Source organism: Passer montanus, unplaced genomic scaffold (genome assembly GCF_014805655.1).
Source record: "Passer montanus isolate IOZ18808 unplaced genomic scaffold, ASM1480565v1 scaffold37, whole genome shotgun sequence".
Taxonomy (NCBI): Eukaryota; Metazoa; Chordata; class Aves; order Passeriformes; family Passeridae; genus Passer; species Passer montanus.
In genome coordinates, this window is record NW_024368485.1 from 1,964,973 (window position 1) to 1,989,496 (window position 24,524).

At 40.2% G+C, this 24,524-nt stretch overlaps 1 protein-coding gene across 4 annotated transcripts in view; it reads right to left on the reverse strand.

The window, feature by feature from the left end:
* The window catches only part of MACROD2 (mono-ADP ribosylhydrolase 2), an 852,624-nt gene that overhangs the window by 18,727 nt on the left and 809,373 nt on the right, over positions 1 to 24,524 (reverse strand). For all 4 annotated transcript variants that reach the window (XM_039717140.1, XM_039717141.1, XM_039717139.1 and 1 more), the window contains 3 exons: positions 20,881 to 20,958; positions 20,188 to 20,262; positions 19,604 to 19,693 (listed from right to left, as the gene is read on the reverse strand). In XM_039717140.1, coding sequence (XP_039573074.1) covers positions 19,604 to 19,693; positions 20,188 to 20,262; positions 20,881 to 20,958 — 243 coding nt within the window. The remainder of the gene's footprint in view (positions 1 to 19,603; positions 19,694 to 20,187; positions 20,263 to 20,880; positions 20,959 to 24,524) is intronic.

Consider the following 24,524-nt stretch of genomic DNA (forward strand, 5'->3'; position numbering starts at 1 on the left):
ACAGCATAACTTGTGTTTAACACCTGGAAAATCTACCTGCCCTCCTGACACTCATCTTCTAGCACGAAGCCAGGAGTATTTCAAAAACACTGAAAAGCACAATGGGGAAGATAACTCCTGTAGTTTGCTTTAGAATAAAGGAATCTATCAGCCTGGGTGTTAACATCTGTACCACAGGAGAGTGGTTGATAGACTTAGCCAGTATTTCTTGGCAAGGCTAGAGACTGGATTTAAATTGTCACATTTGTGACAATCTATTTTGCTATTTGCTTATTTGCTCTGTTTCTTGAAGAAAACTTTAGGACCAAATTCAAAATTACCACTGTGGAAGAGAAACATTGTGCCCACAACAGTGCTTCCAGAACACCAATTTGGTAGGTGAGGAAAAGTGTCACTGCTGGCAGCTGCATGCTTGCTTCTTTTTCTTGCAGTGTTTCCTAATATTGTAAATGCTCTTTCTGGCTCACTGTGGGAAACAACACTAATATGCATCACAGGCTGTGAGATAAAACATGCAGTGCTACTGCTGCCTTTGATTTTCCTATCATTTATATAAGCTCTCAGTAATAAATCCACAGAGCTGTAGATTTTTTCCTCTAAACTTTCTCACCTTTCATTCTTTGTTTGTTTCATAAATTCTAGGGTCTAACAAAGACCTTATATCAGAGACAGGAATTTACAGAGATAACATAATGCAAAGAATACTAACAACCATCATCCTCCCTCTCTGAAACAGCTCCAGAGCACTGCCCAACTGACCTCAGACTTGTAAAACAGGGATCTGATCTATTTGCTTGAAACCAAGTATTTCTTTCTCCTTCTCCAGTTAAGAGAAACGTAACATGGTTAGGTTTTTTTTCAAATGAGTATTTGTGTCCTGTCCCTCCCCACTTTTTCTTGATTTTACAGAGTCTCACTCACTGTGTTTGTGCTGAATTAGTCTCTAGTCATGGAGATGGCTCCAGTTTGTTGTCTGGGCAAACAACCTGAGCACAGCAGTAACTGCAAGAGAAAGGTCATTGTGTTTTTCACTGTCACTTATGGGAAAACAAACTGAGCACAGCAGTAACTGCAAGAGAAAGGCCATTGTGTTTTTCACTGTCACTTAAAAAAGCAGTTAGCAGACATCACCAAGAACAGCTTTCTGATTGCAGGACACTTAAAGAGAGGCAGCTTTTCTCCTTCTCAAACCCTGTGCAAGGACTCAGTAGTAGTAGGTAGGCAAAAAGCTAGTAATGTGCATCAGAGCTACAATAAATTGCTATGGAGAAGTCTTCAGTCAGGTTCATCAGCTCTGACATCTATCATTGCTCTCACCCAGTCCTGTGATTTATGAGATTTTCTGCTCAGTTTAGTTGCAGGGGGCATGTACAGTGGGTTTCTTCATCTCCCAAAGCACTTTATTCCAAACAACACTTCCCCTTACACAGCCTCATTATTCCCCCAGTTTGAAGAAGTCCATCTTTCTGTTACTGGTCACCTGGCAACTTTACAAGCAGGAGAACAAGGGATCAGAAATTTACACAAGGTTTCACATACCTCAGACACTTATTTGTTTCAAAAGATAGTAAATTCAAACAGCAAGTTAGACCAAGGCTGGCTTCTGTCTACATCATTACTGTGACATTATGTAAAAACTGGAGCAACTTTTTTTTGAAAGCTGAGGCATGTTTTTCCTCAACCATCTGACCTTTGCTCCATATTATTGAAAATTTCTCAAAGTTCTGTTATACCTCAAGGTACCAAATAGAAACTGGAGGCCAAAACCATATAACACAGAGTCTGAACAAAAGTCTTTAAGAAAAAAAGAGGGGGGGAAAAAGGAGGACAAATGTCTCAGTGTGTTTCTTATCAGAGAATACACTTTCAAAAAATGCAGGATTTTTCCCTTTAGCACTGGAAATCATATCCCTTCTATCCATCAATCTATCTTTTAACATAGAGGTTGTTCCAGATGCCAGCACACACAGGTCAGCATCTTCAACAATAGTTGACTAATGTCAGGAGCACTTTATAAGGGAGTTCAGATCCCTTTTGTCAAAAGCTTCAGCAGCTTCCAGCAGCTCCATCTGGCTTCAAAGGGGGCTCACTTCATGAAGTGTTTTGGATGTGCTCAGCATTTTTGAAATTCAGGGCATCTATTCTGAATCCTAAACATGGACTTCAAAAATCCATGCCAATTCTCACTGCACTAAGAATAACACCACCTCTTTAATCTGTGCTTAGAAAGCTAAGTGACATTATAACCAGCAACCTGACTTTTCCGTTCTTTTTCCCTCAACAGCGTTTGTAGAACTCCTAATAAAACTGGTGTCTATCATGAAAACCAGCAGACTTGAGCCAAAAAAGATAACTATAATTTTCCTTGAAACTAGTCAGTAACACCTCCTCAAATCCTCTTCTGAATTGATGAGCTCTTTCCTTACAAAGAGCTGTCCTGAAGGCCAGCCAGAAAGTAGCAGCTAGGGCTGTGGGATACTCAGAAATACCACAGGCCATAGAAAAGTACTGAATTCTAGGCTGGCATGTTGGAGTACTCAGCCCCTCCTATGGGGTGCCAGAAAACATAAGGGCTTGTATTTGCAATCTTAGCACCTAAGTCAAGACCTCTACCAATTAAACCAGAAGAGAATAATTGTATTAGCAGCTGATAGTGGCAGACTTCTGTTCTGCTAAAGCAGGATGACACACACGCACACTAAAAACACTTCCTCAAGCTAAATTCTTCAGATTGCTGAATTTGGACCATGCTTTACGATTTATTCATAATAAGACCTTCTTAGCTTAAGAACTTGCAGATGCCTAGAGCCTTTCCATTATATATCTTTCAAGTATTTTGAGCTCAGGAATAAAAACCAAAAACCCTGACATAGTGGTTCCAGCCTTGTGTCAAAAAGCAGCAATATTTCCCCTCTTCTTCTTGAATACCCACAGCTGGAGGGTAATAGAGAGCTTTTGCCAGCACACAGCACAAGGGTAAGAATTAGAGGTAGCAGGTGTTCTCTCTACAAATGTGCACGTGGCCCAGGTCTGCAAGAATTTGTACACTGGTGTAAGGATTGTCACTGCCCACAGTCTTCACAAATACCTTGGCAACTCTTACTTTCATGAGAACTACTGAAGCTTTCAAAAGAATGCAGAAGTGCTAATCTCCTGATGCAAGTGACTTCAGCCCTGACAGACATTTCCTCAGAGTCACAGATAAAACTGAAGGATTAAGCCATAAAGGATTAGGAGAGGTGTCACCCAGAATTAAGTCACTGGCCTTGAATCTTGGTTTTGTTGAACGCTGAAAATAGCAAATTTCACCATCTTAAAAACAAGCTTTATTGTATTTCTTTAAATATATAGAAATATATTTCAGATATATATCTTGATTTCCTGAGTAGGCTTAAGAATCTAGATGGCTCATAGTTGTACAGTTTCCATTTTTTACTACCCTTCAGTGCACTAAAATACATCAATCTGACAATCCAAAGAGGCCAAACAAATTTCTTTCACAACTGCACTGGATGTTTATATATCGAAGAAAATACAGGAAATAAACACCTTGCATGGCTCTCTTCACACAGAACCTATTTTAAATGATACAGACCCTAAAAGGGGAGGGTCTGTTAGATAGAAAATTGGTCTTTGCCTAGAAAGTTTATAGATCATAGCAAATCTAGGTCTTCCCAACTTAGCTGCCCAGCTATTTTGATGTAAGCACCAAAAAGAGGTCCACACATGAGATGTGCTTAAAGTCCAAAAAGTCTAGCATTTCACCTAACGGGTGTAGAGATTATTTGGGGTGGTAGGGAAGAAATAAGCCTTGTGCCTTTAAGGGGTGTTTCAAGTCACCTTGGATATCTGTGACCATGTTGAGAACTGACTGAAAATTTTATGAGAGACCCAAGCACTGATCCTCAGCCTGATAAAACCTGCCATAATTTGGAAGTATTGTGCCTAGCTCAGGCTGGAGACTGCAGAAGCCCTGACACTGTGGCATTCTACAGGGAGGGGGTGGTCCTGCCATACAGGGAACCCACTGCAAAGGTACATGTGTAGTCCATGAAAATATTTCTAATAAAACCTTCTCCTGAATCAAATTATGCTTTGTTTTTCCTGGTATAATGGTAGATAGTATAATGGGAAATGCAATGTTTTTAGGAAGTCATACAAATGTATTCTATGAAGCCCAAGATTTCCAAAGAAATGTCGCTGGCTCTTGCCAAAACTCTAAACTGAAGCTACCAGATTGCTGTTCAAAAATTAAAAGAAAAATGAACCCCCCCTCAATTTAGAAGGACATGAGTATTTTTCAATTTCATCAGACATTTTCATGGAGGGAAGGCACTGCTTCTGATTACCCAGCAGGAAGCATTTAAGAATGTGTTTACTGGTCATTCATGACACAAGTGCTTCTGGCAGAGGCAAGCAAGCTATTTTTTAAGCAGCAGAGCTGGAGGAAGCCAGTTGGTCACAGAGAATCCATGTAAAAGACAGTGGTGCCACTGTGTTGGCAGTCCATGAAAGGGATGCCTCAATTAGGCTGATGAGCCTGCAAAATCGTGGAATTTAGGCTGTGCATTCCTTGAATAAAGAAAACTGTGAAGGGCACTTTGCATGGTATTTCCAGTTTAGGTTTAGAGACTGGACTATACAGCAGTAATAATTAATGATAGTAAAAGTCCTAATTAATATTAATAGTACTGGACTATACAGCAGTAATAATTAATGATAGTAAAAGTCCTAATTAATATTAATAGTACTAATAGGTAAAAAGATCCTGCTTATCCTTCTGTATATTTCCTATCAGAAAAATTCTTCACTTGAGTTTCATTTCCTTAACAGAGCAATTCATACTCTAAGAGAAAACTTAACAGTGGAACCATTAATGTACAATAGAAAGTATAATGAAAATGAACTCAAATTTAAGTTCTCTAAATTCAGTTTATCTACTCTTCATCTCATGGCATATTTACTATAGCAAGCCTAAAAGTTTAGACCCATTTTATTTCTGCCTGCCCTCCGATTTACAAACCCTGAATTAATGCAGCTTTTCACAGCCCACATGTGGAAGAACTGTGCAAATAGCTGAAGGAAAGGATAAGAACTGGATCATATGCCATGGATCACATTCTGTGCACAGAATGGCTTCCCCAGAGTAAGCCTATGTAGCAATGCTTTTTGGCATTCATCATCACAGTCCAGTCCTTGGATCCCTGGTGCTGTGGCCATGTGAAAGCAGGTTTCCACTGACAGAGCAATGCTTACAACAAAAGGCCATCCCTCCCAAGGGGAGCACAGCAGTGATTTGAATATCAGGCCTCAAAAAAGTGGCTTTATTTCAAAAATTTTGCCAAGGGCTGCTAGTGGGCCAATCAGTTTCAGTGTGTGATGGTTTATAGCAACAAAATTGTGAAGTCTCCAGAAACTAGAAATCTGTGAGGTGTGGGGAAAACACCTACCTTCTTGCCAAAACAAAATTCCTGGTTATACAAAGCATTGGATCAAAGACAAAGCATTTTGCAGAAACACAGCATTATGACAAACCTCATCACCAAGGCTTTGGGGATGCTGGGTGACAGTTCCTCTAGAGTCCTCAGCTACACTGGTTGAGCACAGCCAAGGCTGGATCAGCCCCCTGACCCTTATTCCAGCTTCCCTCTGGGCATACCCTCCAAATTCTGATTTATTCCATGTTACCAGCAGCAGGGGTGCTCAGTGAGCAACTGGGGAGCCCCTGCTGCTCTGGGCAATGCCTCCTCAGCAGCTCCCAGCAGCAGGGCAGGAAGAAGAAAATGAAGATGTCACTTCCAAAGCATGCCCACAAATTTGTACCTGCCGTAGCTGCTCTCAAAGGTTTAGAGCTCACCTCTTCTTTCCAAAAGCCTGCAGAAGACCCAACTACTTGAAGCTGTTGGACAGCACAGGGATACAGACAACATGAAGCAGCTTCAAGCTTTCTGCATATGTGTCCTTTGGGTCCTGGGCTCATAGAATTATAAATAGTTTTGGAAGGGATCTTAAAGATCATCTAGTTCCAACACACCTGCCCTAAGTTTTTGCCCAAAGATTTTTTCACCTCCCAGGCAATTAAGAGAAGGTGCAAAATACCAGAGAAATGGCATTTCCTAGTGATTCTGATAAACAAAGTATATAACCAGCTACTTTAAAACAGGCTTTGAAATGCCACTGGCTTGCTTTGTTCTAAGCAGAGTCCCAGGGAGAATGTCAGGTCGCATAACTCATTTGTTATCTTTATACAAAGGGGCTCCACTAAGCGCCAGCCATCACAAAAATACTAACACTCCTTTTAGTGAAAAACAAATAGAAAAGAGAAATGCAACAACTCGCTTAAATGGGAGCCAATTAGCACTTCAAAGATTGCCACGTGGTCTGCAAACAGGGATGTCAATACACGGGGGAGCTGTGCTCCTCTTCAGCCACAGCCTGAGTTATGAAAATGGAGGGAGCACCATTACAGAGATAACACTCCCCCATGACACAAACCTACACTGTGCATTCATTTAGACACACTCTTTGCATTTTACTTCCCTCAGTGGCTTAAAAAATGCCAAGAATCAGAATAGCATGTGAAGAGCATTTTAATCTAGCCTTAGATAAGACACTTTCCTCTGGGCAGTGAGCACCCAGCAGCAACAACTTTATGTACAACATGAAGGAAAGTGTCAGGGAGAAAACTGCAGTAATTGAGGTCACATCCTCTGTGACTGCAAGGAAACTCCCTCCCACATTTTCCCCCATCATCCATGGACATTTCCAAGTATATACAGCTAACCATTTTAATGATATATAAATATTTATCTCCTGAGCAGATAAACTAGTAGGCATTTAATTCTAGTGATGCAAACACCTGATGGCTGGATGCTCTCATCCACCTGTAAATGCAAGACACCAGCCACTGAATTAAATTGTGTGGCAAAATTATGTGACAGTTATCTCTGAGGTATCTGGAATCCCACACAAAATCTGTGCTTCACATGGTTAAGCAGCTAGCTCTCATGTTTTATAGGGAGGGAGGAAGGGAAGAAGGGAAAAAAGTTGCGCTTTGTGTTTTTATTTTAAATCTCATTTGCCACTGTACAGTTACAGCTTACAGATTAATAATAAAAGAGTATATGTGACAATGCAGAAGCAAATGATGTTCAATGTCAAACAGAAAGCAAGATGTGAATATATTTTTCTGTTCATTAACCAGGCTTTAATTTCAACTGCTCTGATCTTCTAAATAAAGCTTACAGGCTAGTTCCAAGCAAGTGTGGGAATTACAGAAACAAAAAAAAAAAAAAAGAATCCCAAACACTAAATCAAAACACCTTAATGGTTTCCTGGTGTTGGTTAGCTAATTATATTTGCCATTTTTTATTCCGGGGATTAAACAGATTAAAACAGGCTAAAACCAATTGTATTCAGGAACTGGCCCAAGGGTAAGAGCTCTCTGGATAGTACCAGACATCAGCTGGTGTCAACGACTGCCAAAAAACAAGGAGCATCCCTGAATGTTCTGAAAGAAGAGGTTGGGCAGAAGGATGTATGGACAAGAGGACAGACAGAAGGAAGAGAGAGAAGAATGAACAAACAACTAAATAACATTCAATAACATTCTCCTGCACCTATGACTTGCCTCTAAGGATTTGCTTTCCAAGCACTTTATTGAAAAACTTATCTTCTGGGGGGCAAATAAGGGGGCCTGAAGAGCCCTAGGTTAATTTAGCATTGCTGAGACGTGCTTGATGAGATGGGGAAATACAAAGCTTTTGAAAGGGTGAAAAATCTCCAACCATCTGGTGGTAGCATTGAGAAAAAAGGGGAAATACAAGGGGCAGTCTGCAGTAGGGAGGTGCAGGACTCCTTAATTATTGGGCTACCAAGACCATTACAACCCCACAAAATGAACTCACAAGGCTCAGAAAAAAAACCATCTCTTAGCAAGAATAGCACTTTCAGGAAAGCAAACAGGAGTAGCTTTCCCCAAGATACATCTGCTAATTAGAAATGATGGGTAATAGATGCAGGTAGCAAGGCCCCCAGATGAGAGCAAGACTATTCCTGGTGACCTCTCTGTCTGTTTCTTCTGACTGCTGCTCTCCAAGGCTTCACAGATGGTGTTCTCTTTAAATTAATACCACCCTGCCAGCCAGAAGGAAGCTTCTGTTGTACTTGGCAATACAGGTGAACAGCCTGCATTTAGATTTCAAAGCAAATGCCACAGGTGTTCCAGCAATATGGCAAGCAGCTGATGTGCTCCAGCCTCTTCAGGCCTGGATAAGACTCAGCTGTGTTTTCTTATCTCTAAGACTAGCTAGAGAAAAAGCACAACATTCAAAGGGCAAACTTCACACAATGGAACAAAATCTGAACTCTCTTTGCTCTAAATGACTTTGTCAGTTGTGAGGTGTGAAAGTGCCAATGCCATCCTGCCTTCTCCTCTTGGAGGAGATGGATATGTATCCAGCTGATTACAGGTGCAGGTTAGCAAGGAGCAAACTGGCTTCAACACCCCAAGCTGTGACCAGAGCTTTGCCAAAAAGCATTGCTGTGCTCATTCTCACTTTTGGAATGTGAATATGTGTAGCTGGTTTCCTTCCCTCCTACATGCAGATCCTTCTCCAGTTCTTTCAGCTGTGTGCTGGTGATCTCGTTGGATTCACAAGCTGGGCAAGAGCAAGCTGTATCTATCCTTGAATGGCAGACCTCATTACAAGAAGGAAATGGTTCTGGCAATCTAATACATTGCATGGCACTGCTGCTTCCAGGATCACTTATAAGCCTCAGGTCATGGCTACCTCTGGTGGTTAAATATCCCATAGCAGCTGTGATGAGAACAAATGGCATTAACCATATTTTACAGTCAAATCTTGACATGAATATCTCTCCCCCAGGCTCCCCTTGAAAATTCTTTTAACTTTGGAAAGATTTCCTGTGTCTTAAACATCGCACTTTTAACTTAGTACTGTTAAACATTGGCTGTGTTTAATGCCAGAGGGAACAGTTCCATGAGCAGATTCTGTGATCTCTGTATGCATCAATTTCTAAGATAACTTGGGTTCCTTTAGATAGGTACAAGATCTATTTCTTATCATCTGCTTTTCATACTTACACACTTCAAGAGCCAGCTGGATCTGCAAGCAGGACTGCACCCAGGAAATCTATTTTATGCCATGCTGGAAGCAGGCAATACTAGGAATATTGTTTAAAGACTTTTTCCTTTAACTTTCTTTTCTTTTTAAGGCAAACTTGCTCATATTGCATTGCCAGAAGATTCAAAACCAAGCCACAAGAGCATCCAAATGTTTGGACATGTACATGAAAAACAGCTGTGTTCCAGCTGCAGGAGCCTGCAGTACCTATAACTCAGTAACTGTGGGGTTACTGAGACATGTCAGTAACCTCCCAGTAACCTCAGTGATCTGCAATTCAAGACTCAGGTTTCTATGTGCAAGCAGATTTATGATGATACAGGCATTAAAAACATTGACAACTGTTTAAAAAGACCACAATAGCTGTACCTACCGCACACTGGATAGTTACTGCCTTGGAAGACACAGAGGTAAACAAAAACCACAGAGGATGCCACTTTAACCAGACCAAGATGAGTGTGGAAGCTGTTAGCTATGCTCATGTGAGGGTAATTGTAAAATATCTGCTGTCCCAAGAAGGAAGTCCCAAAAAATGAGAGCACAGCTCTGGTCTCTTGGTGATGTAGCTGTTTAGATCAATGTGACCACCAGAAAGGAGCTCCTGATATCTAAAGGAAGAATTGGGTGTGTGGGTAAGGACCGCAGCAAAACATCATGGATCTGTGAGGTGAGATCACAAGAAGAAGGGCCAAGGGCTTAACTGAGGTGTGATGGCAGCAGCCATGCAAAACTTGGAGCAATAAGGACCTGAACCCATGTGAGGGAGAGGGACCATGACAGTGCTTACTCTGGCCTCATACCCTCTTGATCAGAGCACGCTGGAAATAAATCTGAATTAATGCTGGAAGGGTTCCACCTCTGATCCTTGTGTCCTAGAGACTCCTGCAAGACAACCATGCAGGAAGCCCTTCTCATTACTGAGAGAGAAGGTCAGTGAGAAGGTCACCTGTAGAGATATTTCAATGCTCAGAAAAGAGCAAAACAAAAAGCAATGAAGCTGCTGCACACTCATAACAGCAAGTCCTCCTCAGTTTTCTGGTGTCTCCAGACCAGCTGGGTTGATGGAGGCACCATTCTAAGGTACCAGCACCCCAGAAAGGGGGTGATGCTCAGACCCAGCTGTGCTGATTACCTCCCTCCTCAGTCTGTCAGCTTCCTACTAATCTTTCTTCTAGCTAGGACAGCTGGAGGAATCAGGCAAGTTAATTTCCTTGACTTGACTTGCTGGAGTTAGGCATTGATTTTTCAGCGTATTGACATATTATTTTGAAGCACCTGAGGTATCTCCATTTGTTCTCATTTGACACCTTTGTGCTACATTTCAGGCTGTCAGACCGTGAAGACATATCCAGCAGTTGTGCTTTACCTGATGAAACACTGTGTAGTTGTAAATGTGTAACTGTGACAGCATTTGGCCACAAATTGGAAATGTCAATGTTTTCTAGGCCCTGATACAGTGAATTTGCCATCCTGACCTCCTGACTATACACCATTGTTAGCTGTAACCAGGGGGCAATGGAGAAGAGACTACTGACTTTTTCTGCTCAAAATCCAGAACAGAGTTTAACCAATTTTTCTGTCCAGGTGAGAATGGTATAGCCTGTAAGCGACTGCATATTTCCTCCACAGAGAAAATGCTGAATGTGTAGACATGCTGTCTTTCAAGGGCTGTAAAATAATGTAAGTATTGAGAGGTTTTAGGATGATGTAAATAGAATAAAGGAGGTTTTAGCCTCTGTGGTAGGTATGATTACTGGCACAGTGACTGCAGAACAAACAAACAAACAGTAAAGGCACATCCACATCCACAAAGGGGAATAATGAATCAAAGGGTTTACATACCCCAAAATTTCAGTGTAAAGACCCTGCAACAGTGAAAGAGTAATGAAGGTCATCTTTTGGTTGAAATTTGCTGGCTGTAGAAAGCAATAGATTTTAGAACTCAGGATAGAAATCACAAGTCTGAACATGGGAGGAAAAATCACTGGCAACTGTTTCAGCAAAGTACAGTGTTAATCAAGTAAGTACATTATAAGCATTGAACCATGTGCACAGGTAAGTAAAAAAAAAAACAAAACAAAAACGAACCCGTTCCAATAGTCTTCATGTTTCTCTTGGATTTCTAAAACAAAACTAAGTGTTTTTGCAGTTGCCCATAGACTGTCTGCAGCTGAAACTCGCAGTTCATAATTCAGAGCACTGGTTTAATTACAGCTATGAGCACATGCACAGCACAGAGGAGTGCTCCAGGAAAGGCTCCTCAGAGATCATGCAAGATCCCAAAAAGGAGATTCTGAGCTTTTTGTGAAATAACAGAAAGTCCCAAAGAGCTGCACTTCTGCACCAATGTGTAGAGATGACCCTACTGCCTGATTCAGATGCAGCCCCAGAGATTAGGAGGGACGAGCTTTTTGTGAAATAACAGAAAGTCCTAGACCCCAAAAAAGAGACACCAAGATTTTTGTGAAATAACAGAAAGTCCCAAAGAGCTGCACTTCTGCACCAATGTGTAGAGATGACCCTACTGCCTGATTCAGATGCAGCCCCAGAGATTAGGAGGGAAGAGCTTTCTCCCTGGTAGATCTTTCTGAGGGGCTAGAGACGAGGTCAGTTTGGGCTATTGGGTTGATACTATGGGCCAGGTATGCTGGTGATGACCTTGCATGCTCATCTGGGGGCAAAATGTGCTAAAAGCCAACCAAACAGAGGAAAACTCTTCCAGATGGCAAGACCTCAAAAGAATGCTCACCTGTCAACTATATTAGGAACAGGTGAGGGGACAGAAAACTTGTTGCCAAAAAGTTATGAGTCAAGTGCAGAAAAAAGGGAGAGAAAATCCAGAGGAAAGCATTATGCTTCAAAGATCTGAGTGAGATTGGGTGGGATTTTTCCTGCTCTGGGTCAGCTGCCGTGAGAAAGGTTAAATCTCAGTGAGGTCATGCCCTAGCAAAGCAACCTCCACTTCACAAGGTTGTACACACATTTCCCCTCACTATGTAGCAGTCCCTTCTTGTACAGCTCTGGCCTCCCTCTCCAAGCACAAGAAGCAAGGGACACCTATGAAGCCATGGTGTACTTCACTAGCAGAGCCAGAAGTGGGAATACACAGAAGAGAGAATAGAACAGAGCTGAAGCAAAAAGTGTGTCTCTTGATCTACGTGACAGTATGGAGTGAGTAAATGCTACCCTTCTTGTATGAGAACAAGATTTACTCCTCACCACAGCACTAGCCAAAACTACAGAAATAAACAGTGAAGTGAAAATGTTCTTCCACTCCTCAAAGAACAAGCCACAGAATCTTTCAATGTTATGGCATATGGTGTTTTCTTTTAATTCCTTCCTGTTCTATACTTGCAAAAAAAAAAAAAGTTCCCCAAATCATATCTTCTCCACTCCCACTGGCTGTGATCTCCACACAGTTATGACTGGACTCCACTCTATTTTATGAAAATCCATGGTGAAATGCAGTTTGTCTTCCTGCTGCCCTAACAGCTAGAACATAGTGCCATAACCTGGGCAAGGCAGTACATTCATCCAAAACCTAAGCAAGTGGGAGCACAGAATTTCCAGTTTCAGAGGCAGCTCAGTTGGATGAGTGTATTCCATCATAAAAAAACTTTATTAAAGGAGGTAAGAATCTAAAATTTATCAGTGCTTAACAAAATGAAGACTCCTTTTGCAGAAGATGGCACAAAGACACAACATTTGTATTTGAGGGATCAAATTGTTTCCTGGTGAAACTGCCTGCATTCCTTTGGTCTGCTGGACTTATTCTAATTTAAGACTGAATTTCTTACTGTGGCACACAGGAGCTAAGCTCACTGTTCCAGCAGATACCCCTGTAGCTGTACATATATGTTGAAGTGGTGCCTTATCTCTGGAGGTGCTAAAGCTTATTTCCAGAAATACTGATAGCTATGATGCCATCTGTAACAATGCAGTCCTTGGCCAGTGAGTCCTACTTTTTAAATACGTAACAGGATGTCCTACTTTTTAAAAATGTTTCTCAGATGTCAGACACTCTCCCATATTCCTTTCCCTCATTCCTTGGGTGCTATTTGAGGTAGTTTGAAAGAGACACATGTTTTGTTTCCATAAAGCACTGCTGTCTCTCTGGAGAGGTGAGCTAAAACCAAAGCCTGGTAGACTTGGACCCCACCATTTGGAATAGGGATTTTATTATCTTCCCAGTTTTCATATGTCAAAAGGGCCTTTTCAGTATCTTAAAGCTCTTCAAGACTTGTAGCTCACAAGTGAAAAACATGCAATATTATGTAATACTATTATAAACATATGAGGACTAAGAATGACATCATGGCATCGGCTTTTTGCTGGGATTTAATGATTTCATATTTTTGGCATTCTCAACATGGAAAATCAAAATGAAAATGGCACTTCAATATATTTCATTAAAACTATCCAGTTTCTCCTCCAGCATCTTCAAGGATTTAATTTCTTCTCTTTCTTTTTATTTTCTGTATATGGAAAAGCACTCTAAAGCTTCTTTTACCTGATTTAATGCTGAGTGTGATTCAATTCAGTGCTGTAACATAAGTTAATTAAACTAAACAAAGGCTGCATTGTCAACACTTTCAGCAGAAACAAAGAGATGATTATTTTAAATGCAATAAAAATTGCTAATTCATAATACTATTTCTATTCTGCTTACTGTAAATGAAATGAAGAAAACAATCAAATAGAGATAATAAACCTTAAACACTATCATTGTTACAGTATTCCCTATTGTTATTTTCCTGTTTTCTTTCCTTTTTGCTTTTTTGTTTTACCCTTACCATCGTGTCTGTTAACACAAAGTGACTGTGACAGCAAGCAAAATGTTTAAGCTGAAAAATTACTTATGTTTTCTACTTTCTTATTAGAAAAGCACACAGAAAAAAAATTATTTTTCCTCACAAGGGATGAAAAATAATTAAAACTTCAAATTAATCCTGCACCACCTATTTTTTATGTATATTCAGGTAAGAACCTGGTATATGGAGAGTAATTAAAAGAAACAGATCCCTTCAGTAGCAGGAAAATAAATGCAACATTTTTGCCCTCAAGAGACTGAAATCAATATCTAGAGCAGACTACTGACAGTGTAATAACCACCCTGACTGCCAATGCACAGTGCTGCACAGCATCCTCAGGGAAGCACCCTCAGGAAAGCCCTGCAGGAGGTTTGCATCCCATTTGCTGCCCCATCCTGCACCATCAGTGAAGCCTCTTTGCTGATGTAAGAGCTTGGACACCTCCCACTTCACATCTGCCAAAGCCCCCACACAAACAGCGGGGCCAAACCCCCCATCTCTTCTGCAGTCTGCAATGTGTAAGTAGAGCAGAGACGATGCAGGTGAGCCTCACCTGGCTACTTCCACAAGGCGTAGAAATGACTTGGATATCCTGTTCTGCCACAGCTGTAATGCCTTCAGGAGAGCAGAGTGCTTGACAGAGCCCTTGGACCACCACAAACTCAGCACAGTGGGCTGGCACACTTAATCTGGTCACAAAATGTCCTCAACTGGCTGATGCTGCAGCTGAAAAGTTCACTGGGAAGTGAGCTTTCTTGAAGTTCTCTTCCTTGAGGAAAGTTCTCTTTCTTGAGAACTTCACAAAGTTCACACTGAATTTTGTCAAGTTCTCAAGAAAATAAAGGTATGTAAAGTGAAGCTTCACAGGTGAGGTACCTTTTAGGATTTCCATTCCTAATCTCTCTGCACACCTCCCACTAGTCCCATCTACAGTCCTTATCTCTGCATAGCCTAGAGCTTTAAATACCCATTTGCAACTTTCTGGTTCCACAGCCTTTCCAACATTTCTGCAAAAAAGTCCAATGGTGCACTTTTCTTTTGCTTTGCCAAACATCAGTATCTGTTAGAATAGGATTTTAAAGATATATTTCATATTTAGCATCTGAATATGCTGTAACAGCCCAAAAAATGGCCTCTGATCTATTCAGTATGGGTTCTTATCAAACGCCAAATGCACTATGTCTGGTTCAGGATATTTATTCCTCTCCTTTTTGAGCAACTAAATAAAAGAAGTTGGAGCCTTTATACTAGAAGTAGTCTAGAAGCCACAGCAATCTACAGTATTATTTTCTTTCCAAGCAAAGTAAAATTACCTATTTAAAGATTCTAGTGAAGACTTTTTTTTCCCCAAAAATGTCTCATCTTTCCCACTTGAAGAATTAAAGGAGTTTGGTTAAGCAATAAAATTGCCATGAATCAGTCAGATTTGTCTAAAAAGATCTTTCTTAAGAATTCTTTCATTTCTCTATAGCCACAATGTAATTTTGAAAATTTTGACTGTTTGATAACAAAGTCATTATTCTGACATTATTTATGACTGTACCAATGCATATAAAATCCTATAAATGCCTGAGACTGAAGCTGTAAAACATGAGAGCTCTTTTCCCCAGGTTTTGGAATATTTAGTTTTTTCCAAAATTACATCATAAAATTATCACTCCTGCTAAAGCAAAATGGACAAAAGAAGAATGGACAGAGTGTTGCCTACAGAGTTACAGCTATTCATATTACAAAGACTGTTGAGCAAAACTGGGCTTAGCTAGAACAGAACTTGGCAGACTTCAAATTTGAAATTAGGCAGACTTCAAATTCAGAGTAAACAAGCACTGATCAGAAGACTGACAAAGGAAATCACATGCACTGCAAATGATGGAAACCTCCCCCAGCCTGTCCCTGAGCCAGCCCTAACCTCATGGTTAAGGTGAGGGTTCTACACAGCCACTCTAATATGTTTCTCATGTGGAGAAACATCACACATCAAGCTCAAACAATATTCCAAATTGGTACAAGATGACAAAATATTTCAGCCCAAATAGAGAAGAGAGGAAACAGAGAAATAACAGCTATACCTGTTAATTTTCTAGTGCTCTGACAGAAATCCTACCCCCTTCAAAGAGTTAAAGGACTTCTAAGGGTGATTAGTGAGGAAAATCATCATATTGAATGTCTCAATGAAGGGAGATAGAAAGAGAGGGGAAATAAGATGACAGAGGTGAGAGTGGGCTCAGAAGAGAAACTGGCTGCATATTCACACAAATATGGGATTTACTTCCATGTGCTGCAAATTGTGTTGTGGAATAAATGTGCTGATTAAACCTACAAATAAGTGCTGAGTGCATGGTCATTACAACACAACACAACAGGACTACTTCCAAGTGTACATATAAAGGGACTGCCAAAAGGTCTGTTAAAACTGTGTACACTTACCTAGTCAGCAAATAGGTCAGTGATCACCACTTGCTCTGGTTTTTAATAAAGGGATTTGAGAATATTCCCCAAACTTATAAGAAACATAGATTTTCATTATTTTTTGTGAACCAGAATGAGTGCATAATAGTAGTTGGAAAAAAATGAAAAAGGCATCTTAGCTTGCCTTTTTTCTTCAGCTGCTCCCTCATAATATATAACTTCAAGTTGCAGTAGGAAAAAAGGGAATAAATTGGCACATGTGATATTTTATTACTGATTTTGAAAAAGCAACAGCAGGTTTTTATGAAACACACAGTGCCTCACATTGTTATATTCTTCAGGGTAATCTGGCTTGGTTCTTACTGCTGGCAATGGGAGTTAGGAGTGCAACTGCCAAGATTTTGATTCTTCATTCCTCTGGGCTCCCAGTATCCCAGAACCTTGAAAGCACCAAGATCTGGGACTTCATGGGAATTCACACTACAGCATGACCCTGGAGCTGTGAAGTGAAATGAGCTACACAGAAAGGACTCTGCAAGCTTTAAAAAACCCCAAAACACAGAGATGAGCTGGCAGTAAAATTTGCACAATTAAATCAGAAGATAACCTGTGGTTTGTCAGAAGTTCATGTAAACTGAGACATCTCTAAAACATCAACAAACAGAAATTTTTTCTACGGAAAGCCACATAATTTAAAAACTTCCTAGCATGCTTCAAAGCCGTGATCAGTAACTGAGCAGAAATCTAGCTTTAGGTTGGAAAAAGGACTTTGTTCTTTGTTGGTCCTTTAGTGACTTACACAGCTCCAGTTCTGAGGACTGAAGGGATTGCAGATGACTCCCAAGAATCTAACACTCCCAGTGAGACAGAAGAGAGGCAGCTACATGCTACCCTTTGCTCTGGGATGAGTTTGAAAACAAGCACAAGAAAATCTCATGTAGAACAGAAAGACCAGGTAATTTGGAATTTAGTAGTTGCTGCATTTGGCTATGCATATAGATTCAGAATAGGTCAAACCAACTAAAGATCCATGAATTTCTGTTTAATAGGACTAGCAGTCCCACATTAGCCTTTTCTCCATGTTCTTACACAAAAATACAGCATTTCATCCTGTATCAAATGTACTGTGTGTGCTGCTGGAAAACTTTCAGCTGAATTACTTTAGGAGGTAGCACTCAGGTTACATAAAATAAAGTCACATATTAAATCTCTTTTTAATGCCAGGTAATCTCTTTCCATTAAGCGGAATCTCTCACTGGGAAATATACCTTATTTTATCAGTCTGAACTTCAGCTGATTTTATTTTTCTTACCTCTTTTTGTCCAGACCCACTTCACTTTATGGCAAACTTTCAAAACCCATGTGGTAGAATTTGTGTCCACCAGAACAAGAAGCAACTAGCAAGATGAGCTAGGAGGGTGCTTAGACCCACAATAATGAAAACAAGACAAAGGAAAGGCTTTATTTCCTTCTCTGCTCCTGTTCTGCAGGAACACCCATTTATTTTTCCTGCACCAAAGACAATATCTTTGGAAGAAGCTGAACAGAATATTTATGCTGTTATCCTGCACACAGACTCAGAACATCTCCTCTTATCATGGAACTTACCAAAAGATCACTCAAATTGATGACACTACTTCGATGGACTTCAACAAGCTTTGGATCAGATGAACCCTGCACAGTATCAACACCTGAGACCCCAGGTAGGAACAAGTTCCAAAATAGTTAGCAAGAACTTTTTTACTTACTTAGTATTTGAAACTTTTAAGTCAAGGGCTGGAAAAGGAAAGGTGCCAAGAACAACTCTTTTCTGACATTACCTGCTTTTCCTTAACATTGCATATTTTAATAGTAAGTAGCACAGATGTTGAAATATAATCTCTCTTCTGAGAACTTAAAGACAGTCCCTAGCTGTCGGGGACACTAAGGTAGTAAAGAGGGGAAAATGTGCAAATAATAAAGGTAAATTTTTTCCAATTTAGTTGTGAAGATGCATAAAATATTATGTAAATAATTTCTATTTGGAGGAGATTAGCATAACAGCATTGGTATTTGCAGTCATAGTGAGCCTGTACTGTATGACCTGGGTTTGCAACTGAGGTGGTGTGGTACCATTTACCTGAATTTGAATGTAAGAATTATATAAATTCTACCTTCACCATCATTAACACAGCACAAAACCAATACCATTAACACAAATGATAACAAGGAGATGTGATTAGTCTCAACTTGGATAGGTAATTAAAATTAAAAAAAAAAAAAAAAACAAAACCAATACCATTAACACAAATGATAACAAGGAGATGTGCTTAGTCTCAACTTGGATAGGCAATTAAAATTAAAAAAAAAAGAAAGGGAAATATTGTTTAGCTGTATATGAAAAAAGAGGTTCTATTAACCTGGCTTTGCAGCAAAGAAAATTGTCAATATTGCTAACGCAGGTTTGCAATTAAGTTGGTGTCAATGTGGCTGAGAAAAGGACTTCATAATTAGGACAACACAGTTAGTATTGATCTGAATTTTCAATAAAAATCATGTCTGCATTTTAATTTGGAACTGTAAAATTCATCCTTGGGCTCTACAAATGACCATATAATTAACTAGAAGTTACTTTAAAATTAGAGTATTATTTACATAATACATTATTTTTTATATAACCACGTGCCTTTACAAATGGTGAGATGATTGCAGGGTTCCCAGGAGCATCCAACACTTAAACTTCTACATTTCCTTGCAAAAGCATTCCCAAGGTTTTAAATACTTTACTCCCATTAAAAAATTACTGCTTCAGAGGACTCAGACTCTGCATTCTCACTCCAAATATTGGTTTCTTCATTAGAATTACTAGTTTTAATTACTCTTTAGTTAAATCTCTATTAATGACCTCACAAATAACTGTCATACTCATTTATTTAAATATTCTGAATGCTTCTAGCAAATCAAAACGATACTTACATGGACATAAATTGTTTGTTTAATCAGCATTATGGGCTTAAATCTGAGGAGAGTATTTAAATGCCACTTTTGAACCTGTGTGTGCACTTTTTTGCACTTAGCTTCCTATTGAAATCCAAGTCAAATATATCAAAACTACACTTAAAGATAAGATAAAAAAAGATTTTTCCTTAGGGGGAAAAAGAGCGTTTTCTGTGCCCTTTCCATGTTTCCTCACAATAGAAAAGGATAACATGAGGCCTGCAGCATTCTCTGTCTCCATCTGCTTTATAATAGGCTCACCTCCTTCTTCTTTTCCTTCTTCCTTTTCCTCTGCACCAAGTATCAAAGGAGTCTCAACTTCTGTTGTGTCTTCTTGGTTCAACATTGGATCTGAATAAATTTGATAAAAAGATGAAGAGTAAGGCTTTTCAGAATGGACATGAAAGGATTAACACCCACTAGAGACCTTGCCATTAAAAACATTGGCAGAGGAAAAGGATCTTTTCCTCCATGAGTACAAATAAAAAAGCTGTCCAAGGAAATTCAAGGGGCTCTAGTTTAGAGCCAAGCCTTGAAGATACTGAACTTCCTGGGATTTAGCACAAAATCCCATGTGCCTACTCCAAACATGGATCTTCACCAGGACTCATCGCAATCCTAGAGACACACACAGTCCATGCCCCACCCCTTGACATGTTGAAGGCCAGGTTGGATGCAGCTTTGAGCAACCTGGCTGTACCTGCCCATGGCAAGGGGGTTGAAACTAGATGATCTTTAAGGATCTTTAAGGTCCCTTCAATCCCAGACATTCTATGATTCCATGATTCTGTGTTAGTGTTTTCGCTTGTTAATCTTGCTTTTTGATTTCAAAACACAAGGTGTACCTTCTATTTCCATGCAGGAGTCTTGGGAATCTGCCCCAGTTTTTATGTCCTCATTTGCAGAAACATCCTGTTGTCCTGTTAATACAGCAAACAGAAAATGGTACCAGGATGATGCTGCTTGCAGGCAATGCTAAATTCATTAAAACAGAACATGAACCTTAGAACTGTAGAACTACAGCATGGTAGTTCTAAGCCAAGCACTGCTGTTTTTTCTAGTAAGTGAACCATGTTGGACACATTTTATATATGAAAATATCGCTTAACAGTACTAAGCATTAAGTTAGTTAGCTGGTCAAAACTGACCCTGCAGCACTTACAGTTTTTCTTTTGCAGCTCAGCCTTGATGCTGTTTCTCATAGGAGCTGTTGTAAAGTGCTTGCACTTGATGGTTAGCAGAAGGAACAGAAACACCCCACGGGCTTTCAGAACCACAATAACAACACAGGAGGACACAATAACAGTGTTATGCGCTCAGGATCAGTATGGCTAAACCTATTCAGAGACATGTGGCTTTCCCAGTAGCATCAGGGGTTACTGCCCCACAACTGGCTGACATGTAACCTCTACCAGACAACAGCATTTCCTTAAGGTGGCAGAAGTCAGGCTGAAGCCCACTGGGTGCTGACACTAGAAGAACTAAAGTTTCACACTGGCTCATCATGTCTGTCTTAAAAAACTGATACAAAACTTTACCTTTGGCTTGATCTTGTTCACACACCACAGGATGCACTGAATCACCCTTCTGTGTGCCTTTGGAGTCTTTCAGGGAATCTGAGGAAAAAAAGCAAACAAACAAATAAATCCTGAAGCAGTTTTCATGCTGGAAAAGTAGACTTGAGTTAGAGGAGCTCTTAGGTGCCAGCTTCATATTTGGCATTTTGATACACTGACCAATTTTCTATCTGTTTAACTACAGTCTTATAAACTACAGAAATATATTTGTGGGTTCCAATTATTCAAATTGATTTCAGAATCCCTACCCTTACTGAGTAGTTTTTTGTTGGCAGTACAAACCTTAAACCAGGAGCTGGCGAAGAAGGCTGCATAAGAATAATCAGCAGCACTACCAAGAATTTTATTCCTAATGAATGAAGCAGCACAAATCTATGAGAAATACCATGAACCACCTACTTGATAAATAAAGTGATTTATTATTTCTTTAGAATAACAGTTTTTCATGGTTGAATTTACAGAAACTTTAAATCTTTCCAGAAACATTAAATCCCATAAATCCCCATGTAAATCCTAGCCTCATGTCACTTGATGACAAAGCTCCCAAGGTCATTATGGCCAAGAGTGCTTTTCTTTTTTGGGGCAGACTACAAAATAGAACTGCCCAAAACAATGCTTGGAACCAGTGCCACATTGAGATTTAAATTACATTTTGGCAGAAAGTCCAACTGCTGTGCTATCTGGGGTCTTCATAAACACAGGGCATTATTTTGTTGCATCAAACAGCATTTTCTGACAACAGCCAGTTTTTGCACAGGGATGGAGAAGTACATAATGCATAATTCCACTGCATTCAGGTAATACAGAAACACAGACACTCAATTTAGTGTGGTTTAGTGATTTTGCTCATCCTCTTCAGACACAGATTTCATTGGATAAAGAGCTCTCTTTGAACCTCGTTAAAAACCAGTGCTGATCTAACTGGACATTGTGCAAACCACAAGGATAAGTCCACTCCAGGTCATAACAGCAGCAGCAGATAATCAGTGTTTGTGTTCCCATGTGAGATGCTTTCTAAAATCCTGCTCAATGGAAAAAGTAGATGAAGGTGCCAAAAGATCTACAGCACATGATAATAAATTATGCCCTGACAGTGCTTTTACAGCTTTAGTTCTGGAAGGTCCCTCTCAACAACATTGTTGAGCAAATTTTACAATTACCCAAGGATGCCCCTGTAAAACTCTGTTCCTGAAAGTGTCCAAAAGTAATCTCTGATGGATAAGTAGAAAGCTAGGTTTTTAATATCTGATCCAAATTTAATAATCTGTAGGAAAGGTATGTGCTGAAATTTTGTGGCTTTAATTAACTGCAAATAATCCCCCAAGGCAAATATTTAATTACCCACACAGTTTCTTACTTTCATGGCATGACAATAAGTTTAAAAAACCCAAGTTTGAAAGTAGAATAACTCACTGATGTACAACTTGCTAAACTTTATACTTGCTGCACTTTCATTTGCCCTACTGCACCAGTCTTCCATACCATATTGTACAATGAGGTTCAAAGGATTATCCTTATCAGCCTGAATTGAAGCAAAACTAAATTCAAATTTTATCAAATTCCAAGTTTAATCAAAAATCCAGGAAGGATCTCCTGGTACCAAAAAATTCTTGGTAGCAAGAAATTCTATAGGGAATTTTTCAAGCAAACTTGAAACACATTGAGGGAAATTCTGGCTTTGCTGAGGTTTTTGACACAGCTCTTAGGATTTCAGATAAGCCGAGACCTGTACTACCTGTAACTCCATACCCTAAATTAATATATTTTTCTGTATGATACAGCTGCATGCTTGTAAATGGAATTGTACTGGCAAAGCTGGAATCAGAAGTCCTCTGCCTTGAGTACATGATGCCAAACACAGCCCTTCAAGCAGTCAAGAGGGATGGTAAGTGCTGCAGTGGACAGAGTGGTGGTAAGGGTGCCGTGACTCTCCCGAAGAAGTGTCCTGAGAAGGACGGCTCAGGGGCACAGGCACATCTTTACTTCACACTGGCTAGCTGTTCAATTCTTCCAAGTCTTCCTTGTATGATACTCCACAGAGAATAAACTTTCTTTGTGAGCAGGGCACTCTGTGAAAGACGCCAAGAACAAGAGCTCCAAGGAGCAGGGAAAATGGGAAAGGCAGGGGATGGGATAAAACACTGGGACCAATGGGATGAGGGTGCACGGGCAGAGCAAAGGGGAAGAACCAATGGGATAGAAGAAATCAACATAGGGTTGCAAAGGTTTCTGGGGGCTGACCCTAACCATGGGCAGCAGGTTTTCCCTTTGCTGGTTCTCCAGGTCCAACAGTAAGTATTGTGTCACCTGCGTTGGGAGGGCGGGACCAATGGGATGAGGGTGCAGGGGCAGAGCAAAGGGGAAGAACCAATGGGATAGAAGAAATCAACATAGGGTTGCAAAGGTTTCTGGGGGCTGACCCTAACCATGGGCAGCAGGTTTTCCCTTTGCTGGTTCTCCAGGTCCAACAGTAAGTATTGTGTCACCTGCGTTGGGAGGGGGAGCAGCAAGCAGCTCTGCCCCATCACTCCCTCAGAGCTCTCTTATCCCACATCTATTGCACCTTCATACTCCCAGACTGGTGCCTTTAGGGTTCACTGGTGCCACCTTTTTTTCCCCGGATGAGGAATGACTGCAACTTAATGCAAAAACCAATTCTCAGCATCGCTGGCACAATTACGTGCAGTGGTCAATGACACTAATGGATTTTAAGAAGGCTCATGCTTGACTGCTGTATGTGCCCCATCATGCTGCCATTTCTCATGCAGCATCACAGAGGGAGGGCTGCCATCACTATTCCCACCTACTGGCACAGCTGGCAGTCTGTCCCATGGGCTTCATTCTCAAGCAATTGTAATTTTGTGTTAAACTTTCAATTTTATCATAAACAGTTGCCTAATTGCTCCACTGTTTGAGAAAGCAATGTAACTGCACTGAATTCCAAATTATCCCAGGCAATTTACAATGATAATTTTTCGCAGGTTGTTTTTTGCAAAGCGTGTCTCTGAAAATAACAGACAAAGGACAGAAGATACTGCCTAGCTGTAAAAGTCTCCCAGTTTTATATCAGAAGCAGAAACCTGTCTTGATTGGTTTTACCATGCAGATTCTGAGCTCCAAAATCCTTAATGTCAAGATCATATCAAAGGTTCCTTATTTTCAAAACCAAATATTGCACTAAATATTCAAGCCAACATGTCCAAAGACAGATTTACTTTTAGGATTAATAAGAGTAAAATAAAGCGAAGTAATAAATCCAGATTTATGAAGCAAATCTGTGCAAAGCAAAAGTGAAATTGTAAAACCAAAGGCAGTTATCAATAAAAACGCTCATGATACACTACATTCTCTGTGCAAGTTTTTAATAGGATAGGGGTATTCCTCAGGCTCAGCTGATCCTCTGTTCCCATGTAGCCCTTTGGAGCCTTGTGTAACTGTGTGTAAGGCCAGTATTATAGTCCTGTATGATTCCAAGGTCTACAAGAGCTCTGGCTGTCCCTAAGGCCTTTGTTCACCTCTTACTCACCTGATTTTGTAAAATAGCATAAAGCAATCTTAGCCTTCTCCTAACATAGTTAATTATCTGCTAAGTCATACCAGAGAAT